At 39.5% G+C, this 16,299-nt stretch overlaps 1 protein-coding gene across 4 annotated transcripts in view; it reads left to right on the top strand.

Moving 5' to 3' along the window:
- Positions 1-12,455, top strand: part of VDAC2 (voltage dependent anion channel 2) — a 14,845-nt gene extending 2,390 nt beyond the window's left edge. Inside the window, exons 1-9 of one of the 4 annotated variants that reach the window (XM_009277632.2) lie at positions 205-272; positions 3,787-3,858; positions 4,909-4,958; positions 7,232-7,384; positions 7,474-7,526; positions 7,982-8,209; positions 9,440-9,590; positions 10,497-10,554; positions 11,381-12,455. In XM_009277632.2, coding sequence (XP_009275907.1) covers positions 239-272; positions 3,787-3,858; positions 4,909-4,958; positions 7,232-7,384; positions 7,474-7,526; positions 7,982-8,209; positions 9,440-9,590; positions 10,497-10,554; positions 11,381-11,472 — 891 coding nt within the window. In that variant the 5' untranslated portion in view covers positions 205-238 and the 3' untranslated portion in view covers positions 11,473-12,455. Of the gene's footprint in view, positions 1-204; positions 273-853; positions 872-1,035; positions 1,054-3,786; positions 3,859-4,908; positions 4,959-7,231; positions 7,385-7,473; positions 7,527-7,981; positions 8,210-9,439; positions 9,591-10,496; positions 10,555-11,380 lie in introns of those variants that run through there. The other 3 variants (XM_009277633.2, XM_009277635.2, XM_009277634.2) reach the window with 3 other exon arrangements.
- The last annotated feature ends 3,844 nt before the right edge of the window (positions 12,456-16,299 follow it).

The following is a 16,299-nucleotide window of genomic DNA, read 5'->3' as shown; positions in this document are numbered from 1 at the left end:
CTGGGCGCGGGGGAAGGACCTGGCGCTGCGCGCCGCCGCCCGGGCCCTTCCCTGGAAGGGTGTGCCGCCTCCCCATGCGTGCCGGCCTGGCCCTTCGCATCCCCGTCTTCCCTCTCGGTGTCCTTCTCTTCTGGGAGGCTCTGCTTTACCCCCTGCTTTCGGTTTCCGAACACGTAGCTCATTTTCAGGTGTTTAATTTCCTTTCCCTTCTCCGTAGAGTCTCTAAATTGGCCTAGCTATGGCTACTAGGCTAGCGTGTCCACCTCCGAGATGTAAGTAGGATGAGAGTTGAAGCAAGGGTAACGAAGTGGTTTGTCTTTTTTTTTTTTTTAAGCTTTAGTAGCAGTGTAAGTCTAAAGGCCAGTGGTGTGTCCAGTGCATTTTAACAAAGTATTTTTTTGAATAATATCAATTTCTCTGTTGTTATTTCCACTACTGGAATACAATTTCAGTGTAGTTATTGCCTTTTTTTTAAAAAGTTGCATGAGTACTTAGGTTTTTTTTATTATAGCCTGATCTTCAATATCTTGAGATCTTAAAATTGTTAGAAATCTTTGTGGAAGTCCTTGGCATTCCTTTAATTGTAGGGCGTGAAGGAGTTCTGAAATACTACCTCGAAGGGAAACTGTGATGTAATAGTTCTGATAACATTAATACATTTTTCTGTTCTTGGGATGATTTTTTTTTTCTTTTTACAGAAGAAGAAAGCATGTTTGTGGCTCTTGAGTAACAGATTAATTAAACTTTTTTAGGGTGGCATGAAACAAAGATCAGGGTGGAGCTCCCACTTGATTCAAGTAGATTCTGTGTTTTTGAAATGAGGGAAAAGATCCGATAGTTGCTTTCACAACAAACCTCTTGTTGTTAAATGGTACTTAATATTTCAGTCACTTCTCATTAGTAGTTTTTAAGTGAAAGACTTCAAAATAGGGTTGAAGAACATTACTTATGATTATAAGAATTTGCAAACCTAGCTAACTTGTCAACATTGGAGGACACAGGAATGATTTTTTTTTTTTAGTGAGCATTCTGATGACGGCACTGGCTTATCAGGTATTTAGCATACCCAAAATTAACTCTTGGTTTCCCCTTTTGTCCTCGTCCATCCCTGTTAGTATAGGATTAGAACAGCAGCGTGACAGTTGCACTCTTGTTTTAACTTTTTGTCACAAAACTTGCATCTGTAGGCTGGAATGTCTGACAAATACTGGTCGGTTTCCTTGCAATGGGAAGGATGCTTAACTAGGCCAGATGAAACAGCAACATCCTTTTTACCGTAGTAATCCTTTGAATCTAGACACAGATACCAGTTTGTTAACTTCTCAGGACATCACTGCTTAGCATAAATCTCTTGTCTGTAATGGTTGTCTAGTCAGATTGGAAACTTTGAAAACAAAAGCGAAAAGCTCGTTCGTTTATACTGTAAAAGCATGTCTATGCTAAAGGCTAGTATAAAACTTGAAAGCTAGAAATAATTTTCCTCTGAAGATGCTAGTTAGAAGTGAGACCTATTCATTAAAGGAAAAATGCATAGCTAAACCTTCTCTAAATTATTTTAAACTGCTAATGAATTGTACAGTTGCTATACAGCAGAAATTTAGAGGGGAAAGAGCAGTGTTCCCACACTTTCTCATAGTTTGGTCTACCACCTGCTTCTTTTTATTGAATAAATAATAGGAACCATTTAATGTCTTGTCACCGGGATTAGTATCTGTTCTGCTATAGAATTTTTTTTTTCTGAAGACTTACGTTATTTATTATGGACTTGAACATGGGCTAAGCCTTTTTAAGCTTCAAATGCTCTAAGTCATTTTCATGTCTTTTTTTTCTTTTCTTCTTGTTCAAGAGACAGTTTTGTTTAATTCTATGGAAAAACAGACTTGTTTTATGTTCTTGAGCAAGTGATGAATGTCTTGCTATAATGACCTGGTTGTAGAGTTTAGAACTCCTTACTAGAGAAGGGGTTCTTTTTTTTTTTTTTTTTCTTTTTTTTTTTTTTTCTTTTTTTTGAAGTTATCCTCTTACGGCTTAGGGAGGTAGAGTAAGGTACTCTGGAAAACTGCATTAGAAATTGTAGAAAGATAAGAAACAGTCTTGTGCCTTACCATTGCTTGCTTAGATAGTGGTTTTTCTTGTTTGTTTTTTTTTTTTTTTTAAATAGTAGCAGTTCATACAATCGGGCTGTATATGGCAGGTGTAATTAGGGTTCCTTTGGGTTCGGGGTTATAAGGAGGGGGGGCCGGAGGGGGGAGGGGGGGGGGGGGAAGAAAGCTTACCTTCATCCTGTGTTATTGAATACACTTAGGATCTTGCGGATATCTGCAGAAGAGAAGCAATTCTATAGCCAGGTGTTGAAAATTTAAATATTGGTTAAAAGTACTATATAAAAATGAAAGTAGTCTTTTCTGTTTTCAGTTGAAAGTTAACTTGTGAGAGTACTGCCCTTGTTATTTTTGAGGTTCTGAAGATCTTTTTCCATTTACTTAAACAAAAAAAACCCGCCACACGAGCAAGATAGAAAATTATGTTAATCTGACTTTCTCTGCAAAACAAATGTGACCAACCAGTTTGAAAAGATAAGAGAAGATTTTTGTTTTCTTGCATTTAGCCTTTTTATGGTGCTTATCTCGTTAGTTTCATTGTGTGTTGTGTCCCCCCCCCGCCTCTTTTTTTTCCCCCTTTCACAGCATGGGGTGAGTTACTAACTCTTTGAAATATGCTCTGTTTTCTGTATTTTAAAACTTCAGAATACAGTGTCTCTGTAACAGTGGCCTTTTGCTATTGAAATCATGGGAAGACAGTCACTGAAGGAAGGTGCAGACAGGGTGTATCTTTGCAGGGAGGAGAACCATACGGGCCTGTGTGATACCTTAGGCTGGTATCTATGCATCGGGCTGGGGAGGCTGGGTCATAGCTAGTCTTGAATGACAGGTTCTTTAACAGTGAGATTGCCAGAGGCTCCCCTTCTGAGAAAGGGACTTTTGAAGAGGGCTTTTCTCACTGACCTAGCACTCCTACTACTTGTTTGTTTTAAACTAACAAGACAACCCCCCCAAACTTTAACTCTTGTATGTTATAGGGGGGGGAAAACTTCCCCCCCCAAACTTTAACTCTTGTATGTTATGGGGGGGGAAAACTTCATCAGATTGATTGCTAGTTAATGGCATCATCAGACATTCCTCTTTAAATTGTATGTCTACCATTTAAAATATGGGGCAAATGATGTTGCAAAACAGATATGCGCTCTTTTTACACTTTGAAAATAAAACCTTGTAGGTCCTTTCAGGTAATTTGCATAAGCATCTGTCAAATTTGACTGTGGAATTTCAGGAAATAACTGTCTGCGTTATAGTTTTTCAAATTTCCAGCTTCCTGGTTTTTGGTGGTAACTGTCAGCTCTGGAAATGTGAGCTTTTAGTTGATTTCTGGTAATTAAAGATGTATGAAGAAATCTACTTGAAAAATGAAGAACTGGGTGGTCTTGTAATGCCTCTTCTCTAAAGCAGATTACCTAAGCCAAGAAAACATTCAGTTTTGTCAGATGGTCACAGTGACCATCACTGAAAATCTGTAGGTGTTTCACAGAATACTGTAATTGTTTGAACCATCTGTCTGTTAACTGCCTGCATATATGAATGTGCCTTAAAGGGTATCTTTATACTGTCTGTTAACTGCCTGCATATATGAATCTGCCTTAAAGGGTATCTTTATAAAGAGTTATGGTAGCATTTTTTGTGTGTGCGCAATGGTAAAAGGTTCACTATTAATTAGCCCGTTACCTTTCAGCTCCAATGGCGATTCCTCCATCATATGTAGACCTCGGCAAGTCTGCCAGAGATATCTTCAATAAAGGATATGGTAAGAATAGTACCTTTTGTAAAACATGGTGTTTGTGGTGCAGCAATGAATTGCCTTTTTAAGCCTGTATGTAAAATTGCATGCTCAAATGCCTGTGTTTCTGGGGAGGGGGAAGGTGTGTTGGTTTTTATATCATTACCATCAACTAACAGATCATTGCAGGCTTCTTGTGGGCTGTTTTGATGTGAAGTCTGTTAAATCTTACTGCTTTAGCCCCATAAATGTCAGAGGTGTACAAGTATGCAAGCATGTAGGCATCAAGTGTAATTTAACTTAGGAGTGCACTTTGTCTACCAATCTGTCTGTGCCACAACATTTGTTGATATAGAAAGGGATATATACCACTGTAACATTATAGCCTTTTTTGGAATAGAAAGAGGAATAGCTATTGGGGTGAAGAATCCCTCAACATTTTAAAAATGTTTTAATACCAGGCAGTTGCATAGTTAAATTCTGCTTCATTACAGTGCTGTTTCTTTCTGGTCTTTGGCAATGCATGTGGGGGCTTTTTCACCAAGACTGTCGCTCAGCTCTAAGGGTAACAATGTGAATTGACACTCCTATAAAACCTACTTATATTACAGTTCCAATGGCTGCGTATCTCCCAGTGACTTCACTTTTACAGTTATTTACTTTGAGATATTTCTTCTTGGTGCTGAGAGATGAATTTTATGCATCGGGCTAGCTCTTCAAATGGCATTGACTACAAAGCCAGTGCCATCCCAGGAACACAAAAGAATGCATTTTGTCTGGCACTAAATTTACTCTTGGAAGTCATCGTTTGGTAGTTAAATGCATAGTGTGCAACTGAGAGGCTATTCCCCACTTTCGATGTGGTGATGATAGAACAGAACTCCTGGCTTGTTCTAGAGTGGCCTCCTCTACCTGCTATGGCATCTAAGATTTGTATTACTGAAGTCAGTCTGTGGTGGTTTTTATATACATCGATATGTGGCACACTGCTGAGACTGCTTGGAAAACCAGCTTCTTGGAAAATGTGCATGCTTTTAGTTAAAGCCTACTGGTGTAACTTTGACTTCTGTTTGTTAGGTTTTGGGTTGGTGAAGTTGGATGTGAAAACAAAATCTGCAAGCGGAGTGGTGAGTTTAAATACCTTTTATTCATTATATTTTTTTTCTGGATGTGTTCTGATATTTAATTAGAAAGGACACCTTCCAGATGCTGTTAAGTAGTTTATAGGTTATATGAATGATAAACTTTTGGTGTAAAATAATTTCAGAAGCCCCTAAAGATCTGACTTTATTCTGAATGTAACAGGGATATCACAGTGTTTAGTAATCTTCGTAAAATAAAAAGGCTTATTAGTTGTCTTATGTCTGAAGGTGAACAAATAGCTGACACATTTTTGAAGTACACAGAATTTATTTCTAACGATACTTTTTGTATTTGGTGGAAATTTCTGGCATCTTGATGTTTGTGTGAAGTAGTTGGCAGTGAATTAGCACGTTGAATCTTTGGTTCCTCTTTAATACTTTCAAAGTGTTGCAGTAATGTTCCTTGCAAGATGTATCGGTCATGCAAGCAGTGCCTTCTGTAACTTTCATCTATTTCTAGAGCAGACTTTGTAAGATAGAAAGGTAGATTTTTTTTTTTCCATAACTGGAAGCTTTAACAGTGTAACTGGCAGTTAGAAACAAGGTGCATGGGTTATATGCTGTGTCTTTTCTAGAAGTCTGTATCACAACTGAAGCACAGTTTGCAAGAGCCCTATTACAGATGTAGTTGTTCTTATTTTAGCTTGTTTTGAGGACTACCAGTAATACTGGTAAAGCTCTCCAAAAAATCCACGCCCTCATGTGAATCCCGTATCAGTTATAAGCCGTCCTTCCCAGGAGGAGGAAGTGCTGGCATGTATGTACTGCAGAAGTTTTAAAGCAGAGATAAGAGATAACGTAATAATTTGCTGCTCCTGAAGCTATTACCGCAGTGGTTGCAGTCACATATACCCTGCGCAGTAGGAATAGCACAAAGCAAGAAGTTAAAGCTGAACGTATTTGGACTTGAAGTTGTGTAGTACCTGTCACTTGGCAAGAAATAGACCTCACTAGAATTATGCAACTGTGTGGATGGTTTAGTGGTTCACTAACATAATACAAGTAAATGTCTTGGCCATGGTTAGATTTGATCAGCCACCATTAAAGAACAGTCTCATGCGTACTTGTGATGTGCAGCAGGTCTTGGGCTGTGAGAATACGAGTGCTTAAGGACTTGCGATTTCAAATCTGTGTTTCGTTCTGGGGGAGGTGGGTGTGAGGAGTCGATTTGAAAATATACCCTGTGCTGTAGATCAAAATTTTGATTTATATGTTTTAAAAAGTTGAAATAATAAACTTTTTAAACCATAAGGGCAATAATATTTCAGTGGAAAGAGCTCCTTAACTCCTTAACATATATTTGCAAACAAGGCTTCCACTTCTGCTAGGTATTGCCTTTAGTTTCTGAATAGTGGTACACAGAAATTATTCATTCTGTTCTTTGTGAGAATCCAAATAGCGAGAGACATCAGGGACTACTTAGTTGAATAAGGAGATGTGAGTCATTGCTAACTTCTAAATACTTTCAAGAATTCCAAGTAAGACTCTACCAGAAGCATAAAAATCAGACTGTTGCCTTAGCTCACAATTCGAACGCGAATGTTCTTCCTGTGTGTCATTAAACCAAAGTGTCAGGGGAATAGGAATTTTATAGATGTCAGTAAAAACATGTGTGCGTGTGGCTTGTGGGAAAGGCTGGTGCATTGGCAAGACTGAGAACTCTCTTAAAAAGCAACAAAACCCCCAAACCAAACAAAAAACCAAACCACCACCCACCCCCAATTTGAAAAATGATGGCATTCTATGACATTTTACAGTTGTAGATTAACTTATCTTTGGAGGTGGTTGACTGGAATAATGAATATACATATGTGACCCTTAAAGAACGTTACTGGAGTTGCATTATGTGCCTTATAGCATTCTTGGCTCTTGGTTTGATTTTTAATTTGCTCATTAGGAGTATCACACTTAACTCAGAAGCAAGACAGTAGTTACTGTAAGCATTCTCCTTAACAGCGGAAACAAGTTCTTGAAATACAAGGTTATGTTGCAAACCTGTACATTTTGTAATAGTGGCAGAAACACTGCAGTTGAGATGGGGAGTGGTGGGAGCCCTCCACGTGGGCATGAATCGTCTGGTTCTTCTTGTCCATGTCATTTCCCCCTTCTCCCCCTGCAAGTTGTCTAGCGTTAAACTTGTTGCATAGAATAACAAGATCTTAGTGTTGGCTGAAGAAAAGTCTTTTCTCTTTTGGCACTGTGTAATGCTTTCAGGATCACATGTATCTTCTGTGTAACATGGACACTGTCCTTTTTAGGAATTCACAACATCTGGTTCATCGAACACAGACACTGGAAAAGTGAATGGGAGCTTGGAGACCAAATACAAGTGGGCTGAGTATGGGCTGACTTTCACAGAAAAATGGAACACAGATAACACCCTGGGAACAGAAATTGCAATTGAAGATCAGGTAATAGATTAGGAGAGTATTTATTTGTTTTACCTAACTAGCAGAACTGAATTTATAGCTTTATCTTATCTCTTTCCCCCTTTAATTAGATTGCCAAAGGCTTGAAGTTGACATTTGATACAACTTTCTCACCAAATACAGGGTAAGAATTGTTCACCTTTTTACCTCATTTAGGGCAGTAACAACACCCATGGTCAGTAAACGTTCATCTGGTCTGTTGTATTGACAGAGATGTTTGTGTGGCTTGCTATTGATCCAAATTAGCAAATCCCAATGCTAAAGGCTTCTGCTCTTTAGCATCGCATCTTATTCTATGGGGTTAGTATTGGACATTTCACAACAGCCCACTTTGCTTATTTTCTGGGATAGAAATACTTGTAAGATTGCAGGAGGCATGAAAATGCCTCTACATTCATCATAGAATGCCTGTTTGTGGTAGCCCTGTGCTTTCTTGATGGGCTAGCTGTGCTTTGGCCCAGTCCAGAGGATGCATGTGCATGACATTTAGATACGTTGTGTAGAGTCATATGGCTCGAATTTGGCAGTTCATTGAGGAAGATCGATCCTTGTCTTAAGATAACTGTTTCTCTGTTTCAGAAAGAAAAGTGGTAAAATTAAGTCAGCTTATAAACGTGAATGCGTAAACCTAGGTTGTGATGTTGACTTTGATTTTGCTGGACCTGCCATCCATGGTTCAGCTGTCTTTGGTTATGAAGGCTGGCTTGCCGGTTATCAGATGACTTTTGATAGTGCCAAATCAAAATTGACAAGAAATAACTTCTCTGTGGGTTACAAGACTGGAGACTTCCAACTGCACACTAATGTGTAAGTACTGAAAATTGTGTCCAGATTTACAGAAGCAGGCTTTCTCTACCTTTCCTTCTAGTCAGAATACAAATGCTTGAAATACCAAGAGGTGCTTGCAGGGCCATTAAGTGGAGTGCGTTTTTCAATAGGAAACTAAATAAATAATAAATGTTACTTTGTGTCTCTCTTTTTCAAAACAGTAAATACCTGTGGCTTGTTAGCACTTAGAGCATAATATATGCTACAGCTTACCAAATACTGAAGTAGGTCCAAATTGGAAGTGCAATAGTTCAGTTACACAGAGCTGACCATAATGCTTTTTCCAGCTTTCCCATTACGTTGAATTGTATCTGACTATAATTTAAGGGCAGTAGATTTGTTAGAGGTAGTAATCAGCATTGCACTGTTTAAGTAGGCCAGTAGTAGTTTCTGGAGCAGGGCTAGAGCTTTGCTTTTGGACTTTCTGAGTAGGTTCATCTTCTTGCCTGTCTGGGATGAAGAGTGCATGAAACAGAGTGTAACTAAAGAAGTGTAAGACATCTCGTTTATGAACTTTCTTCAGACTTGCTGCCTTTAGATCTGAAATGTTCTTCAGAGCAAGCTGATCAAAACCTACTGAAGAACATGGTATTTTCGATCTAAGTTAATAAAAACTGGCGTTGTTCTAGTCTGTTTAGTTAGGAAATAACTTACTTGATTTTTGAGGCAAAAGTTTGTCCTTTTGGAGGGGGAGGATGGGGATTGTGTCTGTCTGGGTTTATGGAAGTTGAGGGGTATGGGAGGAAGCTACAAAACACTTTATAGTCTGGGCTGTAAGAATTCCATTTCCGTTTACTAATGTCAAACATTGTGACAGATTTTTAAAAAGGTCATCTAATTCTTTAGGAATATCATATGTATTCAATAATCCTAGAATTCAGAATGCCCATTTCCTAACTATTAACATTATCTGTTAGTTTTGTAAGGATGTGATCTGGAATTACACAAAAGTACTTAGTTCAACATTATTGTGAGAATTAGCTGTAGCACTCTGAAACATCTCTTTTGTTGTTGGTTTTTTTTCCCCATGAATTATTACAGTTTAATTTTGCCCTGAAGCCTTTGTTCATCTGCCCTTCTCCTGTCAAAATGTGAAACAACTCAAACTTCTAGAATTCTCACTTGAATAAAAATTTGAAGTAGTTAAAAAAAAAAAAAAGTTGGGATTATGTAAATACAGGAAACTAACTTTTTTCTTGATTTGTGCAGCAATGATGGTTCAGAATTTGGTGGGTCAATTTACCAGAAAGTGAGTGACAATCTTGAAACTGCTGTAAACCTGGCTTGGACAGCAGGTAGCAACAGCACTCGCTTTGGCATTGCGGCTAAATACAAGTTGGATTCCACTGCTTCTATCTCTGTAAGTATGGCTCTAACCAAAAGGGTTATGCTAAGCACAGTGTATTTTCAGTTTCTGCGAATCTGTGTGTTACTAGTACAAAAGAAGGTAATAGGTCAGGAAGTCTTGCAGGAATTACTCTTACAATCCAGGCAGTATTTAAATTCTGTAATGTTGCATACAGCAAAGTCTCTTTTAGAATCTGACTATCAAATGTTGTGCTACTCTAGAGGACTTAATGTATTTATTAAAAAACAAATAAATTGAAAAAACCCCTTCATGTCTAGCTCTGTAAGTTTACAGAATTTTTTTAAAACCAGGTTTTGGGGAGCTCTGTCACATTCTCATGGCAAGAATTCTGGTGATACTGGTTAAAAAGGTGATATGCAGAAAAGTTTTCTGTATGTTATAAAGTTAGAATTGAATCTGGATTGTTGGAATCATCCTATAGAGGAAGTGGAGCAAAGTGAGATAAATAATGATGATAATATCATAAACAACATGTTTATGATGATATTATGAAATGTTTGCTGCTTGACTGATTGGACCTGCAAGATTCTTTTGTAATAATATGAACATGGAGGATTCTTCTGAAGTGGCTTGTTTTGGGAGACTGTGGTGGTAAATTGCTGTGGCCTTCTGAAAAGGGGGTAGTGTGGAAGTTCACTTGCCAAACTACATTCCAGTAACAGTTCTCCCTGCCCTTACATTCTGTCTGTTCTTAAATATGTTACTTCAGCTGTAAGTTGGGGGGGCAAGGTTATAGCTGGGAAGAGGGAATCCAGTAAGCTCAGAGATATTGAAAGAACAAGTAAAATTTGGTTGTTGATAACGGCAGTGTTGCCATAGTTATTCAAGCTTCTGAATGATAACCAAGAACTAACCAGTTACAACATTTCAACTGCTTTTGTCTTGGGTTTTTTTCAGGCAAAAGTGAACAATTCTAGTCTAGTTGGAGTGGGTTACACCCAGACCCTGAGGCCAGGTAAGGGTTATCACATGAATTACGTCACGTACATATCTTTTATGCATCAAAAAGAAAATCTGAGATCTGTGCATTTATATGCAACTATTTCCCTTAAGAATAATTTTGTCTTGAAGGCAGAGTAGATGTTTTACAGTAGCTTATGTTGCACATCAAATCTTTATCTAAACAAGACAAATTCCATTGTATTCAGCATCATACTCCTCATTGATTTGCGTAGGAGTGGACTGTATTGTGTTTGATAGCTTAGCTTTAGCCTGTGCGAAGCAGTCTTTTTTTTTTAGCATTGCTTTCTCCAGTCATACTGTACGGAATGATAACAGGTCTTGAAATAATGATTAATCGTCAAAAGAACACACTTCCTGCTCTTCATATTTAGTAAAAAAAAAAAACCCTCCAGAACTTAAGTTGTTCTGCTTAAATAAGAAAACACCTGTTAATGCTATACTACCATTGGTTAGTTCCTTATTTGAAAACCAATAAAAATCGTAGTTTGTTCCATCCCTTCCTTGGTACAAGTGTCTGTCTTTCTATGCATAATTTTCCTCCTTCTTTGCACACCTTAATGTAGAAAAGGAGAGCTCTTGTGTACTTACTAATTAGAGACTTTGTATATCCACTTTATAACACGGTACTTACAAAAAGCATTCAGCTTGATTCACATGACTAGCTTTCAACAGATTTCAATGGGTTTCTGTAGAAGTCTTTAGAGGAAAGTAATGAAATAGAAAAAGAGCTCCAACTGGGACTTGTAATGACGGGGGTTGAGTTGCATGAAAGCTACTCTGAATGTATGTTGTAAACATGCTGTTTAAAAATCTTACAGGTGTGAAGCTTACACTGTCTGCCCTGATAGATGGAAAGAGCATCAATGCTGGTGGCCATAAACTTGGTCTTGGCCTGGAATTGGAGGCTTAAAAAGGTGAAGAAACTGCTGCAGAGAAGGGATATCAGAAGAATTTGGCCTTAAAATGTATTTCCAATGTGACCAGCAAGCTTTTTTTCCCCCAAGAAGAATGACCTAGAACAAGAGCTGTATTTGAAGTATTTAGACAGTTACTTGTTAGCTGGTTTCTAGTTAAATTGGTTACCCATCTAGTTAAAATTCTGCATTAGTGCAGTCACTTAAACACTATTTAAATGTATTTAACTGTTTAATGCGCTACCCACAAATAATGAAATAGACATTTATGAAAACTGTACAATTGTGTGCATGTTTGTTTTTATGTTCCTTTTAACATTCGATATTGCCATTGAATGAAAAATGGATCAGTGGATGTTTTGAAATGAGGTCAACAATCTTGTTAAATCAACTGAAGTAGAAATACATTTGGTATCCCAAGAGAAATGATGAATAAAACAAGTACACACACATACTTGTGCCTCAGATATTTTAAGAGTTAAGAGATGAGGGTAGTGCTCAGTTAAGTTTTAACTTAAAATAATCCAAGAAGTAGTGCTCTCTACCTTTGCGCAATTAAGGACCCCCACCCCACCCATGACAACACTGAATATAGATGGTTTTCACTGAACAGTTGGATTCCTCAAGCAAGTTGAACGTGCTTTTCTGTCAGGTAAGATTTGTCACGACATGACGTTTTAATTCCCCCTGTGTTCCACAGGCAAGATGTACTGCATTACTAGTTGGCCTCCTGATGCAAAGAGCGCAGAATGATGTACTTGGCACACTGAGACATTTAAGAACTGCTCCTTGATGCTTTTGCCCAAGGGGTGAAAAACCTCACCACGAACACACCTTTTGCTTGTATTTGTATGAAGTGAGACGTGTATCTGCAACTGAATGTAACAGTGTAATGGTATAACAGCCTGCTTATCCCAACTGCTGTGAGAGGTTTCTGCTTAAAATGACTGAAATAAAGGCTTAATTTTAAATGGAGACGGAGGAAAATGCATCCGATTTTGCTTTCCCTTTGACTAATAAATCTTGGCAGATACCCATTTTAAGTCCAGAAACATGCAGAATAATGGAAAAACTCTCCTGTTTTTCCAGGATAGAATTATGAGAGAGTAGAATTATGAGGGATATTTGGTCTGTAAACACAACGGCCCTTAAGGTCAAACATAACTAGCTGTGAATGCTTTTAATGTGGAATATATTAAATACATGTCGTTACAGTGCCTAGATTTAAGAATGGGGATTTATTGAGTTCAGGGGAGTGCCTGGAGCCTACTTCTTACAGCCTCTCATAGCTGAGAAGGGTGTCTTGATCCTTAGTCTTGCAGTCTGTAGTTGACGGCAGCTTCCTTTATAGGGCAGGTGGCTTGCCTGCGGTCAGGAAGCTTTATCTCTGGTTTGCAAGCTGCGTTCGGTTCATGCTGGGTTAGACTTAACCCCCGCAAAAGTCCTAGTGATTTGCTTGAGATCTTGTTCCACCCTGCACCGTCGCCCTCATACTCAAATTCTCAAGTTAGGTACTCTGTTGTAAACTGCCTGTGTTTAGGCTTTAGCTGTGGAATAGCTGAGCCACCTTCTTCGCAGGAGAGAGAGCAGAGCTTCCTTAAGCTTCCAGTTCAGGCTCTCGAGCAGGCTTGCTAGTGTATTTGACCGGTTTTCTTACATGACAAAGAGAAGGTTTGGCACCATTTGTGCTTCGGAGTACCTTTACTGCTGTTGTCGCTAAATGCCCTTTTCTGAGGAGCACTTCCACCGCTTGGTGACGGAAGAAGCATGTAAGGTGCAATTTATTGCTCTCTCACTGCATGTTAACGTTTGTAAACTGTATTTTTTTAGCTTGAAGTGTTTTTATGTGATAGACCACCTAAAGCTAGAAACCCTGCGGCCAGACATTTGAATTTTAGTACGGGTTCTCTTTTTAGTATAACAGTCTTTGGTGCCTCACAAAGCATGTCCAGGCTTCTTCTGGGGGGAAAAAAAAATAAATAAATGCTGTGTGCCTGTATGCATTGTCCAGCTGTAGCACCTGGGCAAATAAAGGACTCCGTCTTCTGCTTATGAACGACGCCTTGTTTGCATCCTTAAACCGGCATGGCTGCAACACTGATGTTTCTCAGTTTTTGGAAGCTTTTGATAGGGCTGTAATGGTCTGACGCTTTTTTGCGGTGGTGGTGTTTTGTGGGGTTTTTTTGGTGGTGGGGGTTTTTTTTGGTGTTTTTGTTTTTTTAGAAACAACTACTCTAACCCTTTTCTTCACTACCTGCTCACCTCTAGCTGTTTTTCCTGAGGTCACAAAATGGGCAAGTGAAATAAAAGCAGGTATTGCAGAGTTCCTCTTCAACTCTTCGTACAAATTAGTAATGGAAAGCTCGAACCTATTCACTTTACTCTGTTTTCATGTGCATCACTTTACCAGTCCTCAGCCTTTAAACCTTAAGTAGTTTCATTTGTTATAATGCTGATAGGCAACTGGAGAAATAAAAGGGCTCTGCAGTAGTTAAGACAACTGAAAATGCGGGTTTTCCTAAAAATATTCTGTCATAAATCACTACTTTGAGCATGAAAAGGGAGTTCAGTGTCTCTCTCTCGACATGTCTCAAGTAAGGCTTATAAAAATGGCTTTCAAACTTTCAAGTGTGTTACAGAAGCTGGTGGTGTAATTGGAGTTCTGTGGTAAGGAATGTGGGTAGTTTAAATAGCTCCATTTTGTTAGACGTGTAAAAAGCCTTAACATTCAGTGCTAGCCAGCCTTTCCTCAGGTGTCGTTCTGAATAAAATAAAAGCACTTGAGATCACCAATGACCTGAGCATGGCTGTGCATCTTGTTTGTGTGAACTGCAGCATTGCATTCCTGCCTGGTGCAGCTGGGGTAGGGGTTGCCTGTGTGCATATTGCAAGGAGGCTTAATCACGCTTTCATAAATAAAAATCCTTTCACATGAGATTGTGACGCCCTGGATTTTGCAAGTTACTGTCTGACTCGAATGTTTACATTCTCGCTGCGCTGTAGAAATTCTCCAGGGTCCTTCGATTAACCTCGCACTCTTACTCTTCATGTGGTTCAGCTTGGTGTGGTATATTCTTAAATCTGCTTCTTGCACACTGCAGTTGTTCAAAACCAGGAAATCTGTTTGGAACAATTTCGGAATGGGCATGGAAACCCTTTCACCCCCAAGCATTGGGGCACAGGTTTTTACCTTCCCTTTGGCTATTGCTGGGATAAAGCCAGGCAGGAATAGAGTGTGCTTACTGCCCTCTGAATGTCCTGTTCTGGTGTTTGGCTTATTACTGCAATAGCCCATCTACCGGGCGCGAAGATGCATTTAAACCTACGGTGACGGCACTTCTGTAGGACGTAGAACCGAGTAAACTGAAGACAGCCGTGCACGGATGACTCAGCCCTGCCTGTGTCGAAGGTCCTTGTTTCCTTATCATACCAGTCAGCAAAGACAGAAGCAATTCCACGCGAGGTAAGCCACTAATGATGGCAAACACTGGGTCGCAACTGTGGCAGCGGTGTCCTAACGGCAGGTACAAAAGCTTCCTGTGAACTGGCAGAAGGGAAAATCCAAAGAAAAAGCTGGTTGGGTTGTTACGTGGCATGAAAGGGCTAAATTTGTTGCAAGCGGTTTTATCGTGTTTGTCAGCCTCCCTTTGTGGTGGAATACTTCTGTTCCTGATTTGGAATAGGAATAAAACCACAGATTATATCAATTATTCTAGTGTGCATTCACTGTATTTTAGTGATGTTTTCCTTCTCGTGATTGTTCCTGGGCTTGCCTTTTAGTTGCCTGTTGTGTCCATCTTTCCAGGTGCTGCTGGGTCAAAGGGAAAGCGATAAACTACTGAATTAATTTTTGTGGGCCTAACGCACAGCATCTTCTACTTTAGCTGTGAGTTTGGTACTGATGCTCACGTGAAAAGAGGCAAGCTTTTATTTGCACAGCAATTTCTGAAAAATAATATGCAATTAAAACTTAAAATGCTGTTAGACAAAATGTGGGGTGTTATACACTGTGAGATTTGGTTCATATCCACACTCGTATTAATCTGCTGGTGTTGGGAAAAGCGCTGGCAGACCTTTAAAGACGGCAGGCAGGCAGACTTTGTTTCAGCTCCAAACATTTGACCTTTACTACAGCATGTGTTTTTAAATGAGAATTTTCTGCTGAAACCAACACCGCAGCAATACTTGCAGTTACGGTTACCGCTGGTTAACAGCAGCACACAGGTCAGAAATCTTTCAAGGGTTTGTGGGTGTTTTCATGGGATGTGCTTTGCCCTGGATCCGTGGGGGAAGATCCTAATGCTGAAGTAATGACTCTGTTTAGTGATTTTTGCATTGCTAGCAATTCACTACCTTTTTTGTTTACTTTGCCTGTGCTCCCATGACCATTAAAATACTAATGGCTCTTATAAAAATCTCGCTAACCTTACCTGGTGTGCTTCGTGGAGTCGGTTTGGGTGTGCTAGCGTGAGTCAGAGGTGTAAGCGCTGAGCCTGAAGCCGGGCCTAGCACGGGTGGGAGAGCTGAGGAAGTAGCTCACAAGGAACCAATGCACTTTGTCCTTGGATGTTTTATTGATCCATGGTGAAAAGCACACCTTAACTGAATCTTTATTAGGCACGCATAACTTCTTCATTCAAGAAACCGTAAGTTTTGCTACGCTGCGTTTAGGGCTTGGCTGTTGGCTGGGTAGGGGGTGTGGGGAGGGGTATTGTTTTCCGCACAGATGCGACGGGAGAGGTTTTTCCCCTGCAGCTGCCGAAAGAGCTTTGTGGTAATTTACTACTTCTCGTGCCCCAGTGCGGTAACTGCCGCGGCGGTGG

Source organism: Aptenodytes forsteri, unplaced genomic scaffold (assembly GCF_000699145.1).
Source record: "Aptenodytes forsteri isolate BGI_AS27 unplaced genomic scaffold, ASM69914v1 Scaffold15, whole genome shotgun sequence".
NCBI classification, from domain to species: Eukaryota; Metazoa; Chordata; class Aves; order Sphenisciformes; family Spheniscidae; genus Aptenodytes; species Aptenodytes forsteri.
This window is presented reverse-complemented; position numbering and strand designations above follow the sequence as displayed.